This window comes from Nicotiana tabacum, chromosome 15, assembly GCF_000715075.1.
Source record: "Nicotiana tabacum cultivar K326 chromosome 15, ASM71507v2, whole genome shotgun sequence".
In the NCBI taxonomy this organism is placed as follows: domain Eukaryota; kingdom Viridiplantae; phylum Streptophyta; class Magnoliopsida; order Solanales; family Solanaceae; genus Nicotiana; species Nicotiana tabacum.
Window position 1 is genome coordinate 45503780 of NC_134094.1, and position 21310 is coordinate 45525089.

Below are 21310 nucleotides of genomic sequence, written 5' to 3' on the forward strand. Positions count from 1 at the left end.
AGTTCGATCCTCCAATGTTCATGGGTACTAACCCAGAAGAGGATTCACAGGACTTCATTGATGAGATGCACAGGACTCTCAGAGTTATGCGTGCTACTGAAACGGAGGCAGTAGAATTGGCCTCCTACCGCTTGAAAGAGGTTGCATATTCTTGGTTTGAACTATGGAAGGAGTCCCGTGAAGAAGGGAGCCCTCCGGCGAGGTGGGGTGAGTTTGTCGATGCCTTCATTGATCATTTCTTGCCTGCCGAGACTAAGGCAGCCCGTGATGCTGAGTTTGAGAACTTGAGGCAAGGTAGCCTGAGTGTGTGGGATTACCATATGAGATTCGTGTACCTGTCTAAGTATGTTATTTAAATGCTGCCCACTATGGAGGCTATAGTGCGCCGATTTGTACAGGGCCTTAGTCCTTTGGTAATTAATGAGGCCGCTACAGCAGCCTTGAATTCTGATATGAACTATGGAAATATAGTGGCATTCGCTCAACACACGGAGACCCACAGATTGAGGAACATAATTGAGCGAGATGGTAGTAATAAGGCCCGGTCTGCGGGCAACTTTGGTGGTTCTTTTGGTGGTGGCAAGTCAACATTCAGGGGAGGGTTGTCAGGACCATCCCAATCCTTTTCTCGATCTTCAGATAGTGCAATGCCATCAGGGCCCAGTCAGCAGCAGCAATAGAGCCATTTCAGGCCCAGTCAGGGCAACAGGGGCTCCTATCAGTAGGGTCGTCCGGGTGGTAAATTCCAGCAGCAGAGGAGGCCCCCATGTCCTAGGAGTGGAAATATGCCCCTAGGAATATGCTACATGGACATACCCATATGTTACGGATGCGGATTGAGGGGTCACATTAAGAGGGGTTGCCGTTCGTCCCGTCAGGGTGCGGGTAGGGGCATAGCACATCCAGCCAGTTCTGCAACTACTACATCCGCAACACCTCCTCCAGCTCAAGGCACTCCAACACCCATAGGGCATGGTGCAGCTAGGGGTGGAGCATAGAGTTCGGGAGGATCCAGCCGTTTCTATGCTATGAGGGGTCTCTAGAATTCAGAGGCTTCTCCAAATGTTGCCACGGGTATATTGACTGTCCAATCTCATGATGTGTATGATCTTATTGATCCAGGTTCTACATTGTCATATGTCACTCCTTATGTTGCTATGGAATTTTGGCTAGAACCGGAACAGCTTCATGAGCCGTTCTCTGTATCTACTCCGGTTGGTGAGTCTATTTTGACCGTGCGGGTCTATAGGGATTGTGTTGTCATGTTGCATAGTCAGGGCACCGTGGACGATCTTATTGAATTGAGAATGGTCGATTTTGATGTGATAATGGGGATGGATTGGCTTTATTCTCGTTTTTCCAAGCTTGATTGCCGAACCAGGACTGTTAGGTTCGAATTTCCAAACGGACCAGTCATTGAGTGGAAGGGTGATGATGTAGTTCTGAACGGTAGGTTTATTTCCTACCTTAAGGCCACAAAGATGATCAACAAGGGATGTATTTACCATTTGGTCCGGGTTACGGACACTGATGCCGAGGCACCTACACTTGAGTCCGTGCCTGTTGTGAATGAATTTCCGGGAGTCTTTCCGGATGAACTCCCTGGGATCCCACTAGATAGAGAGATTGATTTTGGGATTGATGTGAGGCCAGACACACATCCTATATCTATTCCACTACAGAATAGCACCGGCAAAATTGAAGGAGCTAAAGGAACAATTGAGAGATTTGTTAGAAAAGTGTTTTATCCAGCCAAGTGTGCCGCCTTGGGGCGCACCGGTCCTTTTTGTAAGAAAAAAAGATGGGTCACTGAGAATGTGTATTGACTCTCGGCAGCTTAATAAGGTCACAATCAAGAATAAGTACCCACTGCCAAGGATATATGACTTGTTTGATCAATTTCAAGGTGCCAGGTACTTCTCCAAGATTGATTTAAGATCCGGGTATCACCAATTAAAGATCAGGGAGCGGGATATTCCGAAAATAGCTTTTAGAACCCGGAAGGGGAATTTGTGTTTCTAGTGATTTTGGGCTAACAAATGTACCAGCAGCCTCCATGGATCTTATGAATCGAGTTTTTAAGACATTACTTGACTTGAAGGCCATGCCGATCATCTCAGGGTAGTTCTGCAAAACCTACATCAACATTAGTTATATGCAAAGTTTTCAAAGTGTGAATTTTGACTTGAAGCAGTCATATTCTTGGGTCATGTAGTCTCTAGTGATGGAATTAAGATTGATCCTCAGAAAGTTCAGCTGTGAAGAATTGGCCGAGGCTTACGACTCCAACAGAGATTCGCAATTTCTTAGGCTTAGCTGGATATTACATAAAGTTTATGGAGGGGTTTTCTACTCTTGCCTCTCCATTGACTAAATTAACGCAGAAGGCAATTAAGTTCCAATGGTCAGATGTTTGTGAAAAGAGTTTTCAGGAGTTGAAGGCAAGATTGACTACGGCACCGGTATTGACTCTACCAGAGGGTATAGATGGATTTGTGGCATATTGTGATGTTTCAAGAATTAGGCATGGATGTATATTAATACAACATGAAAAGGTTATAGCTTATGCTTCTAGGCAACTCAAGAATCATGAAAAGAACTATCCAACACATGATTTAGAACATGCGGCAGTGGTATTTGCATTGAAAATTTGGTGTCATTATTTATATGGGGTCCATGTGGATATATTCACGGACCATAAGAGCCTTCAATATATTTTCAAGCAAAAGGAATTGAATATGAGGCAGAGAAGATGGCTTGAGTTACTCAAGGACAATGACATTGATATTCTATATCATCCGGGGAAGGCCAATGTTGTGGCAGATGCTCTTAGCTGGAAATCTATGGGTAGTTTTGCTCACTTGGAGGCATATCAAAGGCCATTGGCCAAAGAAGTTCACCGATTGGCTAGTTTGGGAGTTCGTCCTGAGGACTCTAGTGAAGGAGGGGTAATTGTGCAAAATAAAGCTGAATCATTGCTTGTTGTGGAAGTCAAAGAGAAGCAATACATGATCCATTATTGGTGCAATTGAAAGAGGGGATTCATAAACATAAGACCATGGCCTTTTCTCTTGGCATGGATGATGGTACACTAAGGTACCAAGGGTGACTATGTGTTCCAAACGTGGATAGTCTCCGTGAAAGAATTATGACTGAAGCTCACACTTTTAGGTATTCCGTGCAACCAGGTTCTACAAAAATGTATCATGATCTTAAGGAAGTCTATTGGTGGAATGATATGAAGAGGAATGTAGCGAAATTTGTGGCGAAGTGTACAAATTGTCAGCAAGTGAAGATCGAACACCAACGGCCCGGTGGGTTGGCACAGAACATAGAAATTCCAATATGGAAGTGGGAAATGATTAATATGGACTTTGTTGTAGGATTATCGCGCACTCCGCGCAAGTTTGACTCAATTTGGGTGATTGTGGACCAACTCACAAAATTAGCACACGTTTTGCCGGTTAAGTCTACCGACACAGCGGAACAGTATGCTTAGTTGTATATCATAGAAATAGTCAGGTTGCATGGCACCCCAGTTTCCATCATTTCTGATCGGGGAGCACAATTCACTGCTAATTTTTGGAAGAAATTTCAGCAAGGCTTGGGCACTCAGGTGAATCTTAGTACAGCCTTTCACCCGCAGACTAACGGGCAGGCAGAGCGGACTATTCAGACGCTTGAGGATATGTTGCGCGCTTGTGCTCTAGACTTTAAAGGTAGCTGCGATGATCATTTACCACTCATATAATTTGCATACAACAATAGCTATCATGCTAGCATTTAGATGGCACCGTTTGAGGCTTTATATGGTAGGAGATGTAGATCTCCCATTGGGTGGTTTGAAATATGGGAAGCAGAGCTGATAGGGCCACACCTGGTGCATCAGTCTATAGAAAAAGTTAAAATCATTAAGGAGAGGTTGAAGACTGCTCAGAGTCGTCAGAAATCCTATTCGGGTGTTCGTCGTAGGGATTTGAAGTTCAAAGAAGATGATTGGGTATTCTTGAAAGTTTTCCCCATGAAGGGTGTAATGCAATTTGGTAAGAAAGGGAAATTGAGTTCGAGGTATGTCAGACCGTACAAAATAATTCAGAGGATCGGTGAGGTGGTGTACAAGCTTGAGCTACCACCTAAGATGTCATTAGTACACACGGTATTTCATGTGTCTATATTGAAGAAAGTAGTTGGATAACTGACACTCATTGTTCCGGTTGAGACTATTGAGGTAAATGAGAAATCGACTTACGAAGAGATTCCAATTTCTGTTATTGATCGGCAAGTCCGAAAGTTGAGAAACAAAGAAATTGCATCCGTGAAAATGCTATGGAGAAACCAACATGTTGAAGAGGCTACTTGGGAGGCCGAGGAAGAAATGACCAAAAGTATCCTTATTTGTTTGAATAACCATGTATTTATTAGTTGTGCCTTATGAAAATGCTAAGAGATACTTTCTATGAATTATGTATGATTTGTACATTTGATGTTAAGGGTGTTCCACTCTGGTAATATAATTGCTTGTGAGGACACAGTTGGTTTTGTTTTGTGTTATGTTACGTTGTTGGATTATGTATATGTTTTAAGGATGTGTTTCTGGAGCTCTCTGAGAGGTGGATAGGCCTAGTTACAAGGGAAACTCTGACAAATTTTTTGAAAATTTAAGGAGTTAGTCAAATTTGGGGTTGCTGGTATGTGGTATTAAAACTAAGTTGCATAAGATGCTATTTTGACCCTCATTCAAGGACGAATGATCCTAAGTGGGGGAGAATGTAAGGCCCCATAAAAAGTTTGCAAAGGAAATGCATTTCTGCGTTCCATTATGCGATCGCAGAATCACTCTGCGGACCGCATAATGGCCGTAGAATTAGGAAAGAGAGGGGCAATTTTGGATGCCATTCTGCGGTCGACTATAGAACAGCAAAACTGTTCTGCGATTCATTATTCGACCACAGAACAGGTCTGCGGGTCGCATAGTGACCCCAGACACAGATAGATTTTTACTGGTTTTGGACACCAATTATGCGACCGATATGCGGTCCGCATATCGATTATGCGATCGTAGACCTTGTTCCGAAGCTCCATTTTTGGATTTTTAAAACCCGGACCTACTTCGTTAAATACACACTTTGGGCCATTTTTGAGCTACAATCTGACATTTTAGAGTGAGAGAGAGTGCCCTAGAGTGAGAAGGTGTTCCTTAATAATTGTTCTTCAATTCTTTCTCAAATTTTGAATGATTAAGAAGGGAAACTCACTAGATCTTCATCCCAGAGGTAAGATTCTACACCCTAACCCTCAATTTCAAATTTTGTCTAGAAATGGGTAATAAGCAAGATAATATTTGGGTATGAGAGTTGTTTATTCTACATGCATGTGTTATCAAAGGGTGTAGGAAGATTGTTGAGCTAAAAATGGTAAAGATTGGGTTGTGGGATGATGGAATCCTCCATAAAAGGACCTTGAAACCTTAATGCACACCTAGTGTTTGATAAAATGCTCAAATGAGCTAGAACCATGAGCATCTTCCTAATTTTGGTTTAATTTGTTCTATTTCTGCAATAGATTGAAATTGCTAAGAATTCCGGAATGTTTTAGAGTTTAAGGAAGCTCGATTGAGGTATGTTGGCTAAACTACTCTCTTAGAATTGAATTCAATGATGTTCTCATATGTTTCAAGTGTGGTTGTCTCAAGTTCTTTATTCTATGTTCCGAGTTGTTCCCAATAAATTTGATTGTCCCGAATAAGCAAAGTGTCTAGAATTAAGTATTCAAAACGTGTTCTGAATGTCCCTAATACATTATGTTATCCTTTGGGAATGTGTTCAAGAATGATATGTATATTTAAATGCTATGTCTTTGAGTTGTGTTTCTAATGAAGGTTATGATTCCAAATTAAGTGAGAAAACTCAATATCCTTATGACTCTTAATTGCTCATATGTGTACCTAAAGTCTTGATTGAAAATGTCTTACTGTTGATAACCTATAAAGATGGTTGGAAGTGAAATAAGTGAATTGGGATATAAAGTGTGGCCAATGTGCAAAAGTGAAAGTTATACTTGTGGCCAATGGTGCCAATGAAATTAAATGATGTGAGAAAGGTTATAAAATGAGCCTTGATTAAACTATTCTGAATTGACTTCGAAAATAGAATTGCCTGAAAGCTTATAAACTCAAGTCATGCCTATATGTTGCTGTTTTAACAGACGTTATGATTTGTGAGTATTTTCAATGTATTTTGCGTTCTTACATATCCGTGAGTGGAAATTGTGTATTGCTTTTTTGGAAAAAATATGTCAAGAATAAATGGTGTGTTATTAGTTGATGATTTTAACTTGCGCATCAATTGCCAATTATTTTACTCCATTTCTCGGAAAGAAATCTATTGTGCTTAAATTGTTCATTTCTAATGATCTTAAAGTTGTGATTTTCGTAATATTATATGTATGTTGATATTTGTGATGATGATACATGAGAGGGAAGAGATGAAAGTGTGGAATATCAAATATGGCTATCGTGCCTTGGATAATGAAACTTGTAAATGGCCAAAAGAGCCAAGGAAATATTGTGCTTGTTATTGGTTGAAAATACTAGTGGAGATTTATACAATGTGTAAGATAATGAGGAAAATACATTTGCACCTATGTTATTTTTTTGAATTATTCCCCTTATTTGGGACGAGATTGATGTGATAAAATTATACCTCTTAATTGGGATAAGATTGATTGATATAAAAGGGTTGATGTCTCGAATAAGACAGCCTAGCCGATCGGGTCATGATCGGACTCCGTACTAAAAGTACGGTGGTATTGGTATTGAGAGTGATTGTGGTTGATGTCTCTAATGAGATGGCCTAGCTGATCGGGTCGAGATCGGACTCCGTGCTAAATGTACGGTGGTATTGGTATTGTGAACGGTGATATTGTGAATAGTGGTATATTGGTGCTAAAGATCTCCCAGTCAAAAATAATATTATCATAATAATTTGATTATCACTTCACAGTGTTATCTTCATATTTTGGAACTTATTATGTTTTAACTTGGAATTTGAATATCATTGATTGTGACTTGTTGTTTCTATGGATTTCCCTTTTCTTACATTGGTATTCTATTTTGAAAAAGGACAGTTAGCTTTACATACTAGTACTATTCCTATGTACTAACATCCCTTTTACCGGGGGCACTGCATCTTCAATGGATGCAGGTGACTCATTAGTGGTGCAGCTTTGGTCCTCGTTAGCAGTTACTCACTATTAAGAAGGTTTTGGTGATCCCTACTCTATTCCGGGCCCGATGTCACCTGATGTTACACTTTGTGTCTTGAGGTATAGTCGCGGCCTTGTTGCCGGCACTTCCATACTATAATTTTATCATATTTAGAGGCTACGTAGACAGGTTGTGGGTGGTCTATGATGTTGGGAATTAAACTAGAAATGCTGCTATTTGGCAAACATGTTTTTCATTATATCTATAAACTTGTAATACTTTGGAAATTATGAAGGAAGTTGCTAATGGAATGAAATGGGAATTGTTAATAAAATATTTTCAGTGTTTGATTAATGGAGTGCATCTCCTCTATATTCATAGATGAGTTTGGGTAGAAGGAAATCTAATAGGTTTGCTCGATCGGGTTCACTCGGTTGAGCGCTGATCGCGCTCCCAGAGTTTGGGGCGTGACAAATAAAGAGGAGATGTACTCCATTAATCAAACATTGAAAAGATTTTATTAACAACTCCCATTTCACTTCCATTAGCAGCTTCATTCATAACTTCCAAAATATTACAAGTTTATAAATATAATGAAAAATATGTTTTCCAAATACCAACATTTCTAGTTCAATTCCCAACATCGACTGCCACCCACAACCTGTCTACGGAGCCTCTAAGTACAACAGAAGAGTAGTATGGAAGTGACGGTAATAAGGCCCCGGCTATACCTCAAAACACAATATACAACTCGAATGACATCAGGCCCGGAATAGAGTAGGGCTCACCAAAACCTGTTGAATAGAGAGCGAGTGCTAATGACGACCAAAGCTGCCCGCTGATGAACCACCTACATCCATTAAAGATATAATGCCCCCGGCAAAAGGGAAGTTAGTACATATGGAATAGTACTAGTATATAAAGCTAACTGTCCTATTTCAAAATAGAATGCCTATGTAAGAAAGAAAAAACCATGGATACAATAATTCAACAATCAATAATATTCAAATGCCAAGTTAAAACATAATAATTTTAAAAATATGAAAATAACACTGTGAAGTGATAATCAAAATATGATGACAATATTATTTTTGGTTGAGAGATCTTTAGCACCGATATATCACTGTTCATAATATCACCTTTTATAATACCAATATTCACAGTACGAATACCACCGTACTTTTAGCACGGAGTCCGATCACGACCCGACCGGCTAGGTCATCTCATTAGAGACATCAACCACATCACTTTCAATACCAATACCATCGTACTTTTAGCACGAAGTCCGATCATGACCCGATCGGCTAGCCTATCTCATTAGAGACATCAACCACAATCATTATTTTAATTACAATTTCCAGCACAATCACCACCATATGTGCGGCATGGTGTCCGATCACGACCCGATCATCTAGGCCATCTCATCACAATGCCGTGTGGATCGACATCATCCTTTTCTATCACATCAATTTCATCCAAAATAAGGGGAATGATTTTATCACATCAAACTCATCCCAAATAAGGGGAATAATTCACAAAAATAACATAGGTACAAATGTATTTAACTCCTCATCTTTCACATTGTATGAATCTCCACTAGTATTATCAAACAATAACAACAAAAATATTCCCTTGGCTCTTTTGGCCATTCACAAAATTCTTTATTCAAGGCACGGTGGCCGTATTTGGTATTCCACACTTTCATTTCTTCCCTCTCATGTATCATCATCATACACATATATAATATTCCGGAAATCATAACTTTATGTTCATTAGAAATGAACAACTTAAGCCCAATAAATTTCTTTCCGAGAAATGGAGTAAAATAATTGGCAATTGATGCGCAAGTTAAAATCATCAACAAGTAAAACACCATTTATTCTTGAAATACTTTTCCCCAAAAAGGGAAATACATAATTTTCACTCACGAATATGTAAGAACACAAAACACATTGCAAATACTCACAAAGCATAGCATTTGTTAAAACAGCCACATATGGGCATGCCTGGAGTTCATAAGCTTTTAGGCAATTCCATTTTCGAAGTCAATTTTGGAACAATTGAATCAAAGCTCATTTCATAATCTTTATCACATCATTTTATTTCATTAGAACCATTGGCCACAAGTATAACTTTCACTCTTGGCACGTTGGCCACACTTTATATCCCCAATTCACGTATTTCACTTCCAACCATCTTTATAGATTATCAACAATAAGACATTTCGAATCAAGACTTTAGGTACACATATTAACAATTAATAGTCTTAAGAATATTGAGTTTTCTCACACAATTTTGCATCATAACCTTCATTTGAAACACAACTCAAAGACATAGTATTTTAATACACATATCATTCTTGAACTCATTCCCAAAAGATAACATAATGTGATAGGAACATTCAAAACACATTTTGAAGACATAATTCTTGACACTTTGCGTATTCGGGACAATTGAATTTATTGGGAACAACTCGGAACATAGAATAAGAAACTTGAGACAACTATACTTGAAACTTGCGGAAACATCATTGAATTCAATTCTAAGAGAGTAGTTTAGCCAACATACCTCGCTTTGAGCTTTCCTTGAATTACTACAATGTTCCGGAAATTCTAGCAATCTCAATCTATTTTGAAACATAACAAAATTGAACACAAATTAGGAAGATATTCATGGTTTCAGCTCATTTGAGCATTTTATCAAACACTAGGTGTGCGAATTTGGCTACAAGGTTCTTCTACAAGATTTCTTTCATTTCATAATGGGAAAGATCTTGATGAACAAAGCTTGGGCAAGATCTTGATGAACAAAACACTTCATCTACTTTCTCTCTCTAGAACACTCTCACTTCTCTCTAAAAAACCTCAGATAATTTCCCCAAAATAAGCCCCAAAGCCTATATATCAAAATGGGGTCGGGTTATGAAAATAGAAAAATTAACCCTCTGAAATCAGGTCTGCAGTCGCATAATGGACCGCAGAATGGGTATGCGGGTCGCACAATTGACCGTGAAACAGGTGCCCAAAACTGGGCTGCACTGGTCATTCTGCGACCAGTTTTTCAGTCGCATAACCATTATGCGGTCGCACATCTGATCGCAGAACCCCATTAAAACAACCTTTGGTAATTGGGTCATAACTTCTTGTAGGGTCCAAATGACGAATTGTTTGAAGCATTAGAAACTAGACTCGAAGATATTTCATTTTATAGGTAGATAATTATATAACTCCATATATATATTTGTAGATATGTTTGTTCAAAATATGGTCTGGTGCGTACCTATTTGAAACTTTAGTCTATCATGAAATTTCTAACTTGACTTGGACTGAGGGCTCTCCTTAGACGCTATATTACTTATCATATGCTTCGTACACTTATTATCATATCCAATTGCTATCCATCCTATTAATAGTCCTTGTCTTCACACAAAATAATATAATTAGCGCACATCAACTTTTTAATAGCGCTTAAGTACTTCAAAATTTTCCGGGGTGTTACATTCTCCCCCACTTAAGAATATTCGTCCTCGAATGTTTCACAAGTCACTTTTAAGAATAGATTTATCCTTCTACCTCCAACCATTATACATAGGCACTTATGACTACATCGACCTCATACTTCCTTTCCAAAATTTCAACGTACTGATGGCCCTTAAAATTTGGCTATCTTTACAAATTCATAAAAATTTCGGCAGAGTTTCTTCTGTAACTGGGCCTATTCACCTGTCAGAGAATCACCAAAATCAAACCTATCAACATATCCACAACTCGACAAAGCATCACAATGTATATCAACAGTACTAATCTCAACATTACAAGCATTATATTATCAAGAGTGATATATGGACATAAGCTGCAAATATTTAAATCATAACACATAGAAAGTACCTTTCAAATCACAACCACTTGCTATACAACCAAGCAAAAATATTTTCTTTCTACAATACTTTCGGCCTTCAAATTACCTTCTAGACTCACAGAATTCGCCATAACACATTAATGGAAGCAATCTTAACTCCCAATCTTATCTAACATGGATGACAAATAGATACCCCTCATAAACCAATTATCCATTAATTTCACCTTCGCTAGCTTCCACCGGAATGATAGACAAAGGATTTCCAACTACCTTCTTAGACATAGATACATGAAACACCGGGTACACGAAGTACAATAATAGGGAAACATCATATTCATAGTTGGCATGTTTCCTTCAAGATTTCATAAAGCCTAATGTCACTACACATACTTTACCTTCCTTAACAATTCACCCAATATATTCATAGAGAAAATCTTGAGAATAACCCGTTCACTTTCTTCAACTCTAAATCTCTATGCCGAACACCCAAACTAAACCTTTGTCGACCTACAACAATTAGTCTAAGATGTGATAGCTTGAATATGACAAAAAAAATTTCTATCCAATATATTTGATCACGGGATGACGCTTCTTCTTTGGCATGTGACATATGGGAGGCATAATCAGAAGGATAAAGACATTAGCGCCAGTTATTCATGGATGACTATTATTCATGAAAAGGACAACAACAATTGTTTCATTCCATATGTGTCTTGTTTGGCAATAGTAGGCCTCAAAAAGAAATATCTAAGTGCGTGACACTATTCGTCTCATGGAGTGTAGGGAAAATCAGTTTAACTCGAAATGAGAATATTCTAGCACCCTGAATGTGATATGGGTTTCAAAATACATAAAGTTGCATTATGCTCTCAACAGTAACTAGCACAAGGAATCTATGCCACAAGCTCACGTGGATGAAAAAGAAGTTGAACACTTGTGAGATTACTATCATTCTCACAACTTAACCTTTGCCAATAGTTGATCCTATATTAGAGGACCAGAGATACGACGAATTTGTAAAAATCTCAAATTCCCCAGAAACTTTTATGCGGACAAGTGACCCTTTCAATTGACAACTACACATATAATAGGTGTTGAGATATGCTCTCATGTTACTAGATAGTGAAATGGATTCATGATAATGCTCATAAAGCAGTAAAGTGCATGTTCCAATCATAGGAGCCACATACACAGAAAAGAGAGAATTGCTCGAGAATGATCTCAACACTAGGCTGTCTTACATTAGATATGATACCACATAGGTAAATATTATGACTGTGCATGTATAAGAACAAGTGAGCAGATGTTATCCATTCGACTAAAAGGTTCTGTAAGAAATTTCACCAGGTATAGTCACTTGTTGAGAATTTAGGTAAGCAAGTGGAAAGTATTAATCCTGGAGTTATAACTCAATTCAAGGAAATTATTATATAACTCAATTCCTCACGAGGTTGTAAATAAGAGAATTTGTGATAGAGTGGCTTCATGAATAATGTGTCTCGTTCAGAAAGTAAGTACATGCAATGTTTTGTGATTCAACGCTTTGGTTAAGACCATATTTATGTAGGTCCTTTCAATATGGATGTACATATACAACAAGGAAAATAATGCGATGTTCATAATGATGTACTAAGGAGTGACTTACTTGATGACTTTAGATTGACAGGGCAGTACCTTAATTGATACCCCTCTACTCCCTATCCAAAACATACATTAGCACCATAGTGACAGACATATCCCCGAATGACATCTCATACACTTCACACAACGAGGATGGGGTCCGCTAAACTGACTCGCCCCACATACTTGATATTTACCCTTTTTGCATACATCATAAGCATTCCCCTTATCCTTTTCCCCGTATGGACCTTTGGAATTGCCCAAATCTACCACCCCTAACACGTTTCTGAGCATACTCACAACATGACGCAAAATGTCCCGCATATCGAGCAGACCAGAATGGGTGTATCCAACCTAAGGGCATTTGTTCTTCTGGTTCCCCCTCGTTCCACAACTATGACATATTTCAAGAATCATCCAACATAAACCCGAGTAGATTTTCTTTCATATCAACCATTTCGGCTTATTGATGCCAACAATCCTCTTTAATTTCTTAGGTGCTCTCACCACATTATCTGGTGGCGTGGTGACATTAAACACTCCCCCTAGCAATTGGTTCTTTCATTCCCTCCTCGATGCCTCAAACCCGTGGGTTACGCATATGGAAAATGAGACATGACGAGGAATTCAGCTTCCAATCTTGAGCTCTATCGCACAATCTGGAGTATCAAAGAAGTGTGAAATTCTTAAATATCCATGTAGCCTCCTCATTATAGATGTGGTCAACAACACACCGATAAGAAGGACTCTACTAGACACGGCTCCGAGATATCCTATGACACTTTAAAAATCTTAGGTTCTGATATCAAGTTTGTCATGCCCCAAACTCAGGGAGCGCGACCAGTGCACAAACGAGTGAACCCGGCCGAGCAAGCCTATTAGATTTCTTTCTATCCAAACTCATCCATGAATAAAGAGGAGTATTCTCCATTAATCAAATATTGAAAAAAATTTATTAACTCCCATTTCAATTCCATTAGCAGCTTCATTCATAACTTCCAAAATAATACAAGTTTATAAATATAATGAAAAATATATTTTCCAAATACCAATATTTCTAGTTCAATTCCCAACATCGACTACCACCCACAACCTGTCTACGGAGCCTCTAAGTACAACAGAAGAGTAGTATGGAAGTGCTGGCAACAACGCCCCTGCTATAACTCAAAATACAATGTGCAACTGGAATGACATTAGGCCCGGAATAGAGTAGAGCTCACCAAAACCTGCTGAATAGAGAGCGACTGCTAACGAGGACCAAAGTTGTCCGCTGATGAACCACCTGCATCCATTAAAGATGCAGCGCCCCCGACAAAAGGGAAGTTAGTACATATGGAATAGTACTAGTATGTAAAGCTAACTGTCCTCTTTCAAAATAGAATGCCAATGTAAGAAAGGAAAAACTGTGGATACAACAATCATCAATCAATGATATTCAAATGCCAAGTTAAAACATAATAACTTCAAAAATATGAAGATAACACTGTGAAGGGATAATCAAAATATGATGATAATAATATTTTTGGTTGAGAGATCTTTAGCACCGATATATCACTGTTCACAATATCACCCTTTATAATACCAATATTCACAATACCAATACCACCGTACTGTTAGCACGGAGTTCGATCACGACCCGGTCGGCTAGGCCATCTCATTAGAGACATCAACCACATCACTTTCAATACCAATACAACCGTACTTTTAGTACGGAGTCCGATCACGACCCGATAGGTTAGGCTATCTCATTAGAGACATCAATCACAATCATAATTTCAATTACAATTTTTAGCACAATCACCACCATGTGTGCGGCTTGGTGTCAGATCACTACCCGATCGGCTAGGCCGTCTCACCAAAATACCGTGTGGATTGACATCATCCTTTTCTATCACATCAATCTTATCCCAAATACGGGGAATAATTTTATCATATCAAACTCATCCCAAATAAGGGGAATAATTCACAAAAAATAACATAGGTACAAATGTATTTACCTCCTCATCTTTCACATTGTATGAATCTCCACTAGTATTATCAACCAATAACAACAACAATATTCCCTTGGCTCTTTTGGTCATTCACAAGATTATTTATTCAAGGCACGGTGGCCGTATTTGGTATTTCACACTTTCATTTCTTCCCTCTCATGTATCATCATCATACACATATATAATATTCCGAAAATTACAACTTTAAGTTCATTAGAAATGAACAACTTAAGCCCAATAAATTTCTTTACGAGAAATAGAGTAAAATAATTGGCAATTGTTGCCTAAGTTAAAATCATCAACAAGTGACACGCTATTTATTCTTGAAATACTTTTCCCCAAAAAAGGCAATACACAATTTCCACTCACGAATATGTAAGAATGTGAAACACATTGAAAATACTCACAAAGCATAACATTTGTTAAAACAACCACATATGGGCATGGCTTGAGTTCATAAGCTTTTAGGCAATTCTATTTTCGAAGTAAATTTTGGAACAATTGAATCAAAGCTCGTTTCATAATCTTTCTCACATCATTTTATTTCATTGGAACCATTGGCCACAAGTATAACTTTCACTCTTGGAACATTGGCCACACTTTATATCCCCAATTCACGTATTTTACTTCCAACCATCTTTATGGATTATCAACAATAAGGCATTTTTAATCAAGACTTTAGGTATACATATTAGCAATTAAGAGTCTTAAGAATATTGAGTTTTCTCACACAATTTGGCATCATAACCTTCATTTGAAACACAACTCAAAGACATAGCATTTTAATACACATATCATTCTTGAACACATTCCCAAAAGATAACATAATGTGATAGGAACAATCATAACATATTTTGAATACATAATTCTCGACACTTTACATATTCGGGATAATCGAATTTATTGGGAATAACTCGGAACATAGAATAAAGAATTTGAGACAACCATACTTGAAACTTGCGGAAACATCATTGAATTCAATTCTAAGAGAGTAATTTAGCCAACATACCTTGCTTTGAGCTTTCCTTGAATTACTACAATGTTTCGGATATTCTAGCAATCCCAATATATTTTGAGACATAACAAAATTGAACACAAATTAGGCAGATATTCATGGTTTCAGCTCATTTGAGCATTTTATCAAACACTAGGTGTGCGAATTTGGCTACAAGGTTCTTTAACAAGATTTCCTTCATTCCATAAACCAAACTTTACTTATTTGAGGTCAACATTCTTCCCACAAAACTTATTGGTACATGCATGTATAAATAATACTCTCATACCCAAGAATCATACACCTAATCAACCATCTTCTACCAAAATTCGAAATTGTAAACTAGGGTATGGAACCTTACCTCTTAGATGAAGAACTTGTAAGATTTTCTTGTTGGATTTCAAAGCTTGGGCAAGATCTTGATGAACAAAATACTTCATATACTTCCTCTCTCTAGAACACTCTCACTTCTCTCTAAAATAACCTTAGATAATTTCCCCAAAATAAGCCCCAAAGCCTATTTATCAAAATGGGGTCGGGTTATGAAAATAGAAAAATTAACCCTTCGAAATCAGGTCTGCAGTCGCATAATGGACCGCAGAATAGGTATGCGGGTCGCACAATTGATCGCGAAATAGGTGCCCAAAACTGGGCTGCACTGGTACATTCTGCGACCAGTTTTGCAGTCGCATAACCATTATGCGGTCGCACATCTAATCGCAGAACCACATTAAAACAACCTTTGGTAATTTGGTCATAACTTCTTGTAGGAGTGTCCAAATGACAAACGGTTTGAAGCATTAGAAACTAGACTCGAAGATCTTTCATTTTATAGGTAGATAATTATATAACTCAATATATATTTGTAGATATGCTCGTTCAAAATATGGTCTTGTGCGTACCCATTTGAAATTTTTGTCTATCATGAAATTTTCAACTTGACTTGGACTGAGGGCTCTCCTTAGATGCCACATCACTTATAATATGCCTCGTATACTTATTATTATATCCAATTGATATCCATTCTATTAATAGTCCTCGTCTTCACACAAAATAATATAATTAGCGCACATAAACTTTCTTAATAATGCTTATGTACTTCAAAATTATCTAGGGTGTTACAAGATATCCATACTTATTCGGCACTCCAAGTATGAGTCTAGACCCATTCGAGGAATATTTTTGTTTAAGAGGTTGAGAATGTAACGACCCGATCGATTATTTTATTTATTGGATCCCCGTTCCCCTATTTAAGACTTCTCATATGTACTTTTACTGTTTTATGAGTTGCAGGGATGATTGGTTTGTGTCTGGAAGGGTTCAGGTTAAATTCAGAATACTTAGTTCCATAATAGTGGCTTAAGGTGGCCAAGTTTTACTTGAGTCAACACTTTGAGTAAACCACCTTGGAACCAGAATTTGAAGGTTTCAATAGGTTTGTATGATGATTTTCGACTTGGGCGTATGTTCGGATTGAGTTTCGGGTGAACCGGGAGTGTTTCAGCGCTTATTGTTGAAAATTGGCGCCTTGAAGGTTTTAGAGTTTCCTAAGTTTGGTTTGAAGTAAACTTTGGTGTTATCAATGTCCGTTTGGGATTCCGATCCTTGGAATAGGTTTGTTTATAAAATCTGGCATCATTTTGAGTTGTCTAATTATGATTCGACACGTTCGGAGCTGGTTTGAAGAAATTTGAAGTTCAAAGTTTGATTAATTTGGTTTGGAGGTGCAAATATTGGTTTTGATGTTGTTTTACGTGTTCCGAGACTTCGAATAGGTATGGATTATGTTTATGAACTTGTTAGTGCATGTGGATGGAATCCCGGGTTGCTCGGGTGTGTTTCTGACCACCCAGATTTAAGTTCCAAATGGTAGATTTCTGGTGCTGGTTTCCTTCTTCGCGAACATGGCGGGAGTATTGCGTTCGGGATAAAGGATTTGGGATGGAGGTTGCTTCACGTACGCAAAGGTGGGGTTGCATTCGTGAAGGCTGGGGACTGTGAAGCTTTGCGTTCACGAGGGGTAGGATGTGTTTGCGAAGAAGGAGCTGGGCCTGGGGGGGGGGATGCTAGGCCGTTGGCCTTCGCGTTCGCGAAGCATTGGCCAGGTTAGCCGTTGCGAGCGCGGAGACCCGTCGCGTTCGCGATGAACGTTTTCTTGGTGTTGTCAGGTTTTGCGTTCGCGTTCGCGAGGGGACTTCCGTGATCACAGAGAAGGGTAGTTAGGAAGAACACTTTTTAAAAATCGGGACTTCGGCTCATTTTCTCATTTTTACACCTTGCTTGGCCGATTTTGGAGAGGGATTTTCACCTAGCATTTTAAGGTAAGTGATTTCTACTTAATGTGAGAGTAATACATAGATTATGGGTAAATTTTAACATAGAAATTGCATAAATTATGGGATTTTGTTGGAAAACCTAAGGTTTAGTACAAATGAGATTTTACCACGAAATTGACTATGGAATTGAGTATAAATTATATATTTGAGTTTGTAAGATTATTGGTAACATTTTGATGTTGATGGATTGTAATCAATGAAGATTCAAGTTACAGCTCTTTGACTACAGAAATTGCAGAACATCTAGCAATAGATACTTCTGTAAAAACCATCGAAATCAAATACAGTGTGAACGAACGGTGTCCTATAATAAAAATTCGCAATGATATGGGTGTGCGAGTTTATATGGAGACGAAAAAGGAGAACCAAGATCTAGGAATGTATCCACTGTGTAATAACACTAAAGGATTTTGATTTGGAATAGAGTTCCTCGAATGCTAGTACAATTGCAGGTTTGAATTATTTTTTTAGCACTGGTTTTTAGAAATACAAATTTCCTACAAATTTAATACTTATTTCTATTGTGACATAGTTGTTTCTGCTGGAAAATCAGTCTATACAAATTATCTATAATAATACTACAATCTCATATGAATCATACAACTACTGAATTAAAGTTCGTTTACACTGTAATTTTTTTGTAACAAAGAAACTACAATTATATATACAATATTGATTCAAATTTTAAACATCTGAATGTACAGAAGTTTAATGTACAATACTTTTAAATGAATGTAGGTACTTCTGATTATGGTAATAGTAATCTCATACAATTATCAAGCTATTCTAACATATTTACGGATGTGTGAGTAATAGTCAAGCTGATTGATATGCTAACGTCCCCGGACATTGTAGAGTATGAAAGTATAATTATAACGGAGCATACGCCAAAAAATTGAAGATGGGCAAGTTTACCCAGACAAGCAAACAATTGTCAATGCAATGAAGCACTATGCTATCATGAATAAGTTTCAGTTTAGGGTGAAAAGGTCCAGTGCAACAAGGTACGAAATACATTGTTGTCTTTATCCGTCTCCCAAAATATATTGTTTATATATTATAGATTTTATGTATATATATTATGTTTAGATACTGTTATTATACTTCAAAATCCCCTTGTATTCATGATAAATATTGCATAACATTGTCATTATTTTAATTCTGTAGCTATTGCCTCATATGTGTTGGTGAAAATTGCACATGGCACTTTAAGTCCACAAACATAAATCAATTATCATTTTTTAAGGTTAGAAAATTCAACAACATGCACACATGATCCTTGATGGACAATACATTTATACAACGTAAACCTACTGCCATGGTAGTTGGCAGCATTGTCATGCCAAAATATGTAGATCCTAAGACAATATACACACCAAAATAAATACAAATAGACATTGTCAGAATATGGTGTGAACTTAACGTACATGCAAGCTTGGCGAGCAAAGAAAAAAGCTATGCAATTTTTGAGAGGTCATCATGCTGAATCATACAGTCCCCTACCGAGTTACTTGTACATTTTGGAGAAGACTTATCCAGGCTCGGTAGTAAAATTGCAAAAGACTGTAGATGAATGTTTCCTGTATGCTTTAGTTGCTCTTAATATATCCATAAGGGGTTGGGAGTATTGTAGGCCAATTGTAATCGTTGATGGCACCTTCTTAAAATCGGCATATAGAGGAACCATGCTAACAGCTAGCACAAGGGATGCAACATGTACATCTTACTCACAGTTAGTATTCTATTTAATACATGTAGATTAATTGTATATTTGTTGAATTCAAGCTGTTTCATAAATATAGATTTATTGTTTTTATGTTATTTACTGAATTGAAATTATTGTTTTAATGTTATGTGACAGGTAGCATATTACCACTTGCTTATGCGATTGTTGATTCAGAAAATGACGCATATTGGAGATAATTTTTTGAGCAGTTCAAACATGCATATGGTGAAAAATCTAATAAGTGTGTTGCGTCAGACAGAAATGAGAGTATATTGAAGGCAACTACAACGGTTTTTAACAACATCCCACATTATACTTGCATGTGGTATATTTGGACAAATATAAGGTCAAAGTTCAAGAAAGGTCATCTAAAATTAAATGAATTGTAATTTGCCATTGCACGATCTTACACTCTTGATGAGTTTAATAAATAATGTCAAAGATTGAAGAGATCGAAATATGTGTAAAAGAATACCTTTGCGATATTGATTATCATAAATTTTCTCGGGTACATGCAATAGAAAATAAAACATGGACGATGACATCAAATATTACAGAATCCTTGAATGCAGTAAACAAAGATGCAAGTGAGCTGCCCATAGTTTAACTATTAGATTAGATGAGGACACTTCTTGAACGATGGGATAATGAAAAATTATTTAATGCAAAGGGTACGTTCACCTTCCTTGAGAAAAAAATACCACAAAGAGGTGCAAGACAACATGACTTTATCCCAGAAGATGAGAGTAAGTTATGGTCCATATAATAAGATGATTGATTTAATGCAAATGTAATTATTTTGTTTTTATTGACTGTCGATAACTTATCAGTTTTGTCATAAAATTGTAGGTGAGGGCTTCAACATATTATATTTATACGGTGATAGATGGTGTCAAACGCTTCACTGTTTGTATTAAAGAAGAAAAATGTAGTTGTGGACAATTCCAACCAGATGAACTACCTTGTCCACATACTTTGACAATTTTGAGGCACAGAAACGAGTCTTATGAAACGTACTGCTCTCATTATTACATAAAGGAGAGCCTTCTCATGGAATATGAAATAACAGTCGGCCCTCTATCAGATGAGAGCAAATGGGATCCACAACATATAGCAAAAGAAGTTGTCCTGTCACCAACTGGAAGAAAAGGGCACCAGAGAGACCTTAATAACAAATATACAAAACACATGATGAAAAAAGGTAAAGAAGTATAAGATTTCATGTCGCAACTACGGACTAGAGGGGCATAACCAGATGTCTTGTAAGAATATTCCAAAAAGGAAATAAGAATTGTTGAAGTTTAAGAAATACTTCTTTTTACCGAGTACTATTGATGTAATAAGATGAGCTTTAAGCAATATTAAGTTGTATTTGTTCTCTGCTGGACGTATTGGTTGCACTATAATTGTGGAGCAAAATTGTTTAAAGTTTGTTTGTTCAAATGGATGTTTGAAAGCAGATTTTTACTCCAAAAATGCAATAGGTTTGCAATTATGTTAGTACATATTAATTACTTTGTTAATTTTACAATTTTAAGCTTATGTTTAAAAGACTGCTAAATGTGTAGTTGTATTGTACCA

The 21310-nt window shown here is 37.4% G+C and overlaps 2 protein-coding genes across 2 annotated transcripts; both read left to right on the forward strand.

Annotated features, from left to right (window-relative positions):
- The first annotated feature begins 19430 nt into the window (after positions 1-19430).
- LOC142169608 (uncharacterized) lies at positions 19431-19926 on the forward strand. Its single transcript, XM_075231496.1, has 2 exons — positions 19431-19719; positions 19865-19926. Exons 1-2 carry the CDS (start codon positions 19431-19433, stop codon positions 19924-19926), a joined length of 351 nt encoding a protein of 116 aa, XP_075087597.1.
- Positions 19927-20451: 525 nt separating this feature from the next.
- On the forward strand, positions 20452-20944 carry LOC142169609 (uncharacterized). The gene is made up of 2 exons (XM_075231497.1): positions 20452-20475; positions 20579-20944. The coding sequence occupies exons 1-2, from the start codon at positions 20452-20454 to the stop codon at positions 20942-20944; spliced, it is 390 nt and encodes a 129-aa protein (XP_075087598.1).
- Positions 20945-21310: the final 366 nt, after the last annotated feature.